General features: G+C 30.4%; 2 protein-coding genes across 4 annotated transcripts; both read left to right on the top strand.

Moving 5' to 3' along the window:
- The first annotated feature begins 3,286 nt into the window (after window positions 1-3,286).
- LOC112783765 (uncharacterized) lies at window positions 3,287-5,510 on the top strand. Of its 2 annotated transcripts, none has more exons than XM_025826823.3 (4): window positions 3,287-3,546; window positions 4,259-4,452; window positions 4,547-4,613; window positions 4,834-5,510. In XM_025826823.3, the coding sequence occupies exons 2-4, from the start codon at window positions 4,292-4,294 to the stop codon at window positions 5,128-5,130; spliced, it is 525 nt and encodes a 174-aa protein (XP_025682608.1). In that variant the 5' UTR covers window positions 3,287-3,546; window positions 4,259-4,291; the 3' UTR covers window positions 5,131-5,510. The 2 variants fall into 2 exon arrangements, with proteins under 2 accessions (XP_025682608.1, XP_025682609.1); XM_025826824.3 differs by having other exon boundaries at window positions 3,339-3,546; window positions 4,550-4,613.
- An 874-nt stretch (window positions 5,511-6,384) lies between these two features.
- Window positions 6,385-8,285, top strand: LOC112783400 (ribulose bisphosphate carboxylase small subunit, chloroplastic 1). Of its 2 annotated transcripts, none has more exons than XM_025826336.2 (3): window positions 6,385-7,096; window positions 7,606-7,740; window positions 7,881-8,285. In XM_025826336.2, exons 1-3 carry the CDS (start codon window positions 6,917-6,919, stop codon window positions 8,109-8,111), a joined length of 546 nt encoding a protein of 181 aa, XP_025682121.1. In that variant the 5' UTR covers window positions 6,385-6,916; the 3' UTR covers window positions 8,112-8,285. The 2 variants fall into 2 exon arrangements, with proteins under 2 accessions (XP_025682121.1, XP_072086276.1); XM_072230175.1 differs by having other exon boundaries at window positions 6,635-7,096; window positions 7,606-7,748.
- Window positions 8,286-8,648: the final 363 nt, after the last annotated feature.

Raw genomic sequence — 8,648 nt, 5'->3', positions numbered from 1 at the left:
GCTTACTAAAGAGTTTTTTTTTTTTGGTTAACTATTAAATATAAATTAAAAACTAATATTTTTAAAAATAAAATAATAAATCATGTAAATTATGCCTTTTTAATTACGTAAATTTGGATTACATGATGAGAATGATATATAATTATATAATATCTTTTTAGAAGGGTTAAATGTAGAAAAATTTTTGAAACAAAATAAATAAAATTAATTTATTCGCAAAATGATTTTGATGTTTTGAATTAGATTTATTTAATTGGATTTAAAAAAGAGTGGTGCTAGGTGACCAATAAATTTTATTAATTTTTAGTAAATACTTGATTAACACTCTAAATACTAATCACTCAATTCTAAAACTTAAACTTTAAATTGTAAATTCTAATAATATAAAAATAATACTGATAAAAAATGTTAGCACCAAAAAATATAACATTTCTTTTAAAAAAATAAAATTTTAAATTACATTTAAATTAAATATAACTTTTTAACATAAAATAAACTTTTAAAATTATCTCAAATTTAATATTCAAAATATTATGACTTAAATTTGTCACCTTATTTATTTATTTTTTAAAATTAAATTTAAAAAATGAATAACTAAACAAAAATTCTTTTTTAAGAAAAATGAAAACTTATTTTATATTGATAAACCAGATTTAAATTGAATATAATTTTATAATTATAAATTTTTTAAACTTAATAAAATGAAGGCCATTAAAATCATCAAATTTTATATTTTAATATTTATATTTAGAGTTGTGCCTATTAATTTAATTAAATAATACTTGATTCTAAATCTAGTTCAAACCAACAAAAACAAAAACAAAAAAATTGTAACTTTGAAGTATAAAAAAAAAGACGAAATAAAAGGAAAAGAAAAAATGAAAAGCTGTCGTTGGAGATCATTTTAAAATAAATCTAATTAAAACTATTAAAATTGATTTTGTTTATTTTGTTTCAAATTTTTTTCTACATTTAACCCTTCTAAAAAAATATTATATAATTATATATCATTCTCATAATTTAATCCAAATTTACGTAATTAAAAAGGCATAATTTACATAAATTATTATTTTATTTTGTAAAATATTAGTTTTTGTTTTATATTTAATAGTTAAAAAAAAAACTTCTTAGTCCATCACACTAGAGTCATAAACCACATTTTAAAGAGCTCTTAAATTCACATATGTGATGGCCTCTTAATATACCACTTATTGATAACATAACAATTCAATTAGGTATTTTTTAAAAGTTGTACAATATTCAGTCTTTTATTATAATAATTTAAAAAAATAAAAGTAAAACAAACACATCTAAAAATTATAAATAGATTTAATGTCTTTTTAAAATTAAATACACATTCAAAGTATAAAGTATAAACTAAATCAAACTGAAATTTAAAATTTAAATTTCAATTTTAAATTTTTGTTTCAGATTTAATATATTTAATTATTAATATATTACGATTTAAATACACCTCAAAAAATTAAATTAGTTAAAATTCAAAATTTCGAATTTAAAATAAATCTTAGAGTATCTTAAATTACTACTAAAATCTTCGCTCCGTAAAGATCTAGAGCTACAGCGCCTCCCCCTCCTCATATGTGGCCGCTTTCGTCTTCTCCCGCGTTGCGCACTCCTCTGTGACAATCTCCTCCTTCGGGCGACGCGCTCCTCCCTGTGACGCGCACTTCTCCTGCGCACACCCCTGCGCCTCCTCCATCGATGGGCTCCTCTCCGTCCCTGGTCTCCTCCCTCGCGCCACGCACAACCGCCCCCTTCTCCCGCGCTTCCCCCTGTCTCCTCCCCACGTCGCACTCCTTCTATCTCTGGTATTTCTGTTTGCAAAATTCTAAAAAAAATTTGGTTGAATTCATTCATGAAGATATGTTATCACTTTTTTGTTCCGCTTAATAAAATGTTCTATTTTTTTAAATTTATGTATAATATTGGAAGTGTCTATTTTTTTTAAATGTATTTGTGATTATAATTTTTTTTTGCACTCATATGTTTGATTTGAGAGTTGTAATGTTAACCTAATTTAGATGTGTCAATACTTAATTTTGGATGTGTTTTTGTTGTTCATTATGTTCTTATATATATAAGTTTTTTTACATGAGTTTTGGATGTGTTGATAAAATATTTAGAGTGTATTCTTATAATTTTAGATGTTTATTTGAGTTTAATTTTTTCCGTGTTCAATATGTAATTTAAAACTACAATGACAATAATTTAGATGTGTTAATAAATAATTTTGAATGTATTTATATATGTTGTTTATTTAATTTTAGATGTGTTTTTAACATGAGTTTTAGATGTTTTGAATAAAAAAAATAATTGAATGAGTTTAATTGATTTTGAAAACTTCACTGATTTTTAAAAAATTAGTTTACAAAAAATTAATGTATTACAAGTGGTTACAAATTTTACGATGATAAGTATTCAAAATAAAAGTGGTTCCTTAAAAATAGAAAATATGATTAATTAAAAAATTAAAAAAATAAAATATTAAATTTAAAAACTGAATAAAAACTAAATTTTATTGTACAAATAAGATTTTCCATAACATAATATATTGATTTTGAGAGTAACCACTAGGGCTGAAAGTGAGTCAAGCCAGCTCATGAGCTAGCTCGAGCTCGACTCATTAATAGCTCGATAAGCTAAGTTCGTGAGCTAGTGAGCCAAGTTTGAGCTTGGAATTGAGCTCATAAATTAAATGAGCCGAGCTTGAACTTAGATAAGCTCAGCTCATTAGCTCGTGAGCTGACTCGATTATATATATATAATTATTAATACACATATCCTATATGCATTTAATCTATACTTTTAATATTATATATATACATATGAAATAGTACTATATAATTATATATATATATATATATATATATATATATATATTAATGATCTTAATTATTTAAAATTTTATATTTAATTTTTACATATAATTTTGATGTAGGACATAAATAAAAACTTTATAATTTAATGATAGATAACAATATATAAAATTGATCTTTTTAAATATTTTATAAAATATATAAATTATAATTTATTGATATAGAATTATAGATTATATATTTATGTTTCTATTATTTGAGCCAGCTCATGAGCTTTCGGTGAGCCGAACTTGAATTTAAAAAATAGGTTCGATTATTAATGAGTCAAGCCGTGAGCCAAACTCAATTTTTGTGAGCCAAACTTGAACTTAGTCTAGCTTAACTAAACTCGGCTCACTTCCAGCCCTTAGTAACCACCATAGAATCTCCCTTTACAACAATAGTGGTTGTGGTTGAATAATAACTACAATTTCCCCAACTGCCAAACGAGTTGTCCAAGTCCAACAGAAAATCTATTGCGTCACTGAAACGCTGTCGTTTAACGAAGTTAACTCTTTCTGTAAAAATTTTTCCCAAACCACAAAAAAAAAACTATCATTTCTTTTTTCACTATAAAAATAAATTGAACCAGCAGTAGCTGACTTCCTCTCCTTCTCTTGTTGCCAGCTCCATTCACTTTCTTCTTTCAAAGGCTTCCTTCAATTTAAAGGTTTCTCTCTCCTTCTCTTCTTCTTTTTTATTTTTATTTTTTATTTTTTTTGTTCTAGATCTGACCTAGCTTTCTAATATTGTTTGTTTATTAAAAAAAAAAAAATTCTAACATGCTTCTTAAGATAGATCTGCTTAGATGTTACAACTGCTATGCCATGTCTAAGAAGTTGTGTTTCTTAAGGCATTTCTTTCTTTCTTCTCCGTTGATTTGTTTATTTATTTTTTTAATTTTTGAATAATGATTTGCTTCTTTTGTTTTCGTTTTTTTTTTTTTTTTTTTTTTGTGTTTGTGTTTTTGTTTTCTTAAGTAAAGATCTATTTTGAAAACCTTTTATTGGTGCTGTTTAGAGACTTTGATTTTCGGAGGGTTTCCTGACACCAAAAAAAATTGTTTTTTAATTATTTTTATTTCATAATCCGGAAAAGAGTTTGAAGATTTATGAATATTTGAATTCAGATCTGCTATGATTTGATTTATAGGGTTTGGAATTTTAGGGAAAATAGGAAATAGGTTGCTGAATTTCTTATAAAATAATATAGTTTCTTAAGTCACTTGAATTGATGCGGCTAAGTGGACATGCTAGCAAATCCGTTACATTTTTTTTTGAATTATTTGAAATCTTGAGTCAGTAGTGTTAGCTTTTCGTTTATATGTTTATTTTTCTTTTGGCTATTATCTTTAATTTGTGTTAATTTTTCTGTGCTTTTAGGCGTTCTACTGTGGAATAACACCAATTTTGAAGATGAACTGTTATAGCCTTCAGCAGAACGCCTTTGCAGCCTGTGAAGAGAGGAGAGGCTCTATTAACCTTGCTGATCAGAAGGAGCCTGTCGTTTGCCCCAAGCCTCGACGAGTTGGCGTTTTATGTAACATGCCTATGAGGCCCTTAAGATGGCATTTCAAGTAACTAACTCCGTTGATTCTTATGCATTTTACTGAGTTTTGATGACAATGCTTGTGCCTTAATTGTATTTGTGTTTGTGGCTCACTTTTTTAGTAGTCAACAAGCTGAGGGGTCTGATTCGAAAGCGGGAGCAGAGCTACTAGACATTATATTCAAGAGGGTATGTTATATTATATATTCCTAAGCCTTTGTTACATGTCCCAGGATTTGTCTTAGAATTATTTTACATCTTTGTAATGTGTTGTGGTTTTTGTAGATGGTTCTTTGTTCTTTAGGAAGAAAGTTCTCGGATATGTCAATGGTTTAGGGTTCAAAGAGATGAAATCTTGATGTAGTAGATGTTCTCTAACTTTGATCTTTGATTTATTTAATTGCTATAGGAGAATCATGGGGAGGAATTTTTTAATCAAGTAGCATCATCTCCTCCATATTTTTGTGGATCTCCTCCGGTTCGGGCGGCTAACCCCTTGATCCAGGATGCACGATTTGGAGACGAAAGGAACAACCCAATATCAGTAATCTCATCGCCGTCAGGCTTACCATCTCCATCTTCGGCATCTCGCAAAGGAGGATGTGTTAGGATGAGTTTTGGACTTAAACCAGCCGAGGTTAGAGTAGAAGGATTTGATTGCCTCAACAGGGATCGCCAGAATTCCAGGATACCTGCTTTTGCTTAAAAACTCCATTCAGGAAGTGTACATAGAAGGAGCCAAGTGTGACCTATCTTAAAAAGAAAAATGACTTAATTAGAAAGAAAATATCTTTTGAGTAGTTTAAGGGAAAAATGCAGAGGAAGCCTAACCTTGTGTTCTTGAGAAAGTTTGAAGTGTAGAGCATGCTCTTTTTTTGTTCCTTGTAATATAAGGCTGTTAGATCTGAGTGTCTTCTAATATTTTTAGGTGATCACCTCAAGAGTCTCATGTATATATAGGGTTGCTGATTTAATGATTTTGCATATGATCCTTGTAAATATATTTTAGCTAATAACTATGCAATGTCTATCATATTTAATATTTTTTGAATTAAATTAAATTGCTATTACTGTTTTGATATTCCATTATCCTGTTCTCATTTCCAACTTATCTATTTTGCCTTGCAACTCATAACATAAATAACATCATATCTTTCTCTATATATGAAAACACATTTACCAAATTCTAATATATCACAAATTCACCATTCAAAAATCAGATAAGCTTCCTATCATAAACTCCTAAGGTTCATATTCTTTGGTGAGGATGAAGTTGTCCCCTTCAAGTCCAAATCAGTTTTACTCCCTTCTATTCTAGTATGGAGCTTAAAGTGAGAAGAGAAATGAAGAGGGAGGTGAATGGTGTTAGGTTGATGAGGGATGGAGAAAGAGAGAATGTGGGGAAGAGAGTATTGAGAGAATATGTTTGTGTTGTGAATATATGAGGAGAGATTGAGAAGTTTGAGAGTGAGAGTTAATTACGGATTAAGGAAGTGATAAGTTATATGAAAGAAAAAAGTCTAGGGAGCTAACTATAGTATAAACCAACTAAGCTAACTCCCTTTTGTTTAGAGCCTACAATCTCATATACACATACTAATTACAAGTGATTCTAAAAGACATTTGTTTCTATGAATTCTCACCTCTGTAGTTTTGCATATCCATGTTATTTCTAGGTTCACAGGAGTACAGGACCTAGTGAGATCGTGATAAATACTTATGGGACTGAAATGGATATGAAGAAGTTGAAAGACACATGCTTATATCACTATTCAATTGTAAAGACTTGTAGTTCTCTTCTCCTTATTGTTTAATTTGTATTTCTTCTGGGATTAGGAGTTAATTAAGATTAAACTAAACATAGCCTGAGTTCGAATATGGAAGCTCTCACGGGAATCGAACAAATCTTCTTTCTTCCTATTGTATATTTTGTAACCACCAATATCATATCTAAAAAATCAAGAGACTCAATATTTCTTAACAGTTGTGTCGAGTTAATTGAATCATTATATTTTAAAATGAAAACAAATTACTTGTCTATGATGGTAGATTGTCTTTTTTTTTTCCTTAATCTTTTTTTATTTTAATTTGTTTTCTTTTAATTAAGAAAATTCTATAAAATTCAAAATCCATACGAAAAATTGTTTACAGATTTTCATTTTTGGGCAGGATAATTGTTTGTAAATTGTGCGGTCCACTGTGTGTAAAACAATTTTATGTGAAGCCAAAACAATTCATTGCCATAACACAACCATGATATGTTTTGGTTGTTTGTATTCCATTTTGTGACTGCAAGCCAAGATAGAATAGATAACTATCAAAGAATTCTGCACCAACCAATCACCTCAACTTTTTAGGCCATTGGATTACAAGCCCCAACACCATTATATAAACCAAGTTTGAGAAGAAGCTTGGCAGATCAAGCAAATAAGAAAGAAACACCTATATAATATATATAACTCCTTAGCAGAAGAAGCTAGGGAGAAGAAAACATGGCTTCCTCCATGATCTCCGCCCCTGCTTTCACCACCGTTAACCGTGCCTCCCCGGCACAGGCTAACATGGTGGCTCCATTCAGTGGCCTGAAATCCTTGGGTGGCTTCCCAGTCACCAGAAAGACCAACGACATCACCTCCGTCGCTAACAACGGCGGAAGAGTCCAATGCATGCAGGTAACAACCTAACATAACATAACAACACATCCACTTGCAATGAATGTTAATGAGAACAATCCCGCTACATTACCAACAATATTTCTGCCAACTTCTCCCAACTCTTGTTTATGATTTTGTTTAATAAAAGTGTCTTTGTAGATGTGTCTAACAAAAATGTCTTGTTTATAACTGTGTCTAATGAAAGTGTCTTTATATATATATTTTTTGGATATATCTCCTTATACATGTGTTTAAAATATAATAATTAATTATTGTTGATAATAAGTTGGCAGATAGTATATTGGTACCCTATACTTTTCCTAATGAGAAAGTTTTAGAGGTGAATACTTTCATTAAAATTTAGCCAACATTTAACCATTAAAAAAAAGTGTCTAATCCTATATTATTAGATATAATCTCGTACCGTTAAAAATACTAATAATGACTAATTAATAATTACAAATCACAAAATGTGCTTGCACCTAATACTAGTGGAATGTTAATGAATGGATGAATGATTGTACCAGGTATGGCCACCACTTGGGAAGAAGAAGTTCGAGACTCTTTCATACTTGCCAGACCTGAACGAAGAGCAATTGAGAAAGGAAGTAGACTACCTTCTAAGGAAGGGATGGGTTCCGTGCTTGGAATTCGAAGTCGGGGTCAGTTAGTTACATATTTTAACGGCTCTTTCTTGTAAACTAACTAACTAACTAACACGAATGTTGCGTGTTGGTGGTTAGTTACATATTTGAACGGCTATTTGTTGTTTGGTAACCTACTAACAAACTGTTGTGTGCAGTACGGATTTCCATACCGTGAGAACCACAGGTCACCGGGATACTATGACGGAAGGTACTGGACAATGTGGAAGCTTCCCATGTTTGGATGCACCGACTCAGGTCAGGTCATCAAGGAACTTCAGGAGGCTAAGGCTGCATACCCCAAGGCATTCGTCCGTATCATCGGTTTCGACAACGTTCGCCAAGTGCAGTGCATCAGCTTCATCGCTTACAAGCCAGAGGGCTACTAAATCTTATAAAACGAACGAATCATTCCTAGATCTCTCTTTTGTTGGTGGCTTTGTGCTTAACCGTTTGTAACAACTCTGCTTCTGCTTTCTTTTCTATTTTTTTTCTCTTTTTGATATTTCATCCTCTGCACTTTGATTTCCGTTGTGGAATAATAAACTGTTTTTTTTAAGATCCTTTGAGCTTGTTGCATTTCTTTCCATTTATGGTTATATTACGGAATAAACATAAAATAAAGCATATGCTATACGTTGCAACGCCTTTTTGGTTTTGTATTGTTGGCGTTAATGTTGTGAGTTGTGACTGGACCCTTTGGATAGCTACATTTGTGGACAATGCTAACTTTAGATAAAGAAATAGATAACAATCCTAAGATTGATAGTAGTGTGTGTGTCTTATGAAGAAAACATGTAATGTTTTGAAAATGGAAAATTATATAAAGGACACGCATTATGTATTTCGCATGCTTCCATGATTATATTGAGGATTCTGTTATGAAGGTGAGAAAGGTGAGGAACTCAGAGATGAGAGAGAACACG

The sequence above is a fragment of the Arachis hypogaea genome, chromosome 20 (assembly GCF_003086295.3).
Source record: "Arachis hypogaea cultivar Tifrunner chromosome 20, arahy.Tifrunner.gnm2.J5K5, whole genome shotgun sequence".
NCBI lineage: Eukaryota > Viridiplantae > Streptophyta > Magnoliopsida > Fabales > Fabaceae > Arachis > Arachis hypogaea.
Note: the sequence above shows the minus strand (reverse complement) of the source record. Positions and strands in the feature narration are given on the sequence as shown.

Coding starts and splice junctions, on each gene's coding strand:
- LOC112783765 (XM_025826823.3), top strand. CDS start 4,292: ATGAACTGTTATAGCCTTCAGCAGAACGCCTTTGCAGCCTGTGAAGAG. Junction 4,453..4,546: donor CCCTTAAGATGGCATTTCAA/GTAACTAACTCC, acceptor TCACTTTTTTAG/TAGTCAACAAGCTGAGGGGT. Junction 4,614..4,833: donor TAGACATTATATTCAAGAGG/GTATGTTATATT, acceptor TAATTGCTATAG/GAGAATCATGGGGAGGAATT.
- LOC112783400 (XM_072230175.1), top strand. CDS start 6,917: ATGGCTTCCTCCATGATCTCCGCCCCTGCTTTCACCACCGTTAACCGT. Junction 7,097..7,605: donor GAAGAGTCCAATGCATGCAG/GTAACAACCTAA, acceptor TGATTGTACCAG/GTATGGCCACCACTTGGGAA. Junction 7,749..7,880: donor TTCGAAGTCGGGGTCAGTTA/GTTACATATTTT, acceptor TGTTGTGTGCAG/TACGGATTTCCATACCGTGA.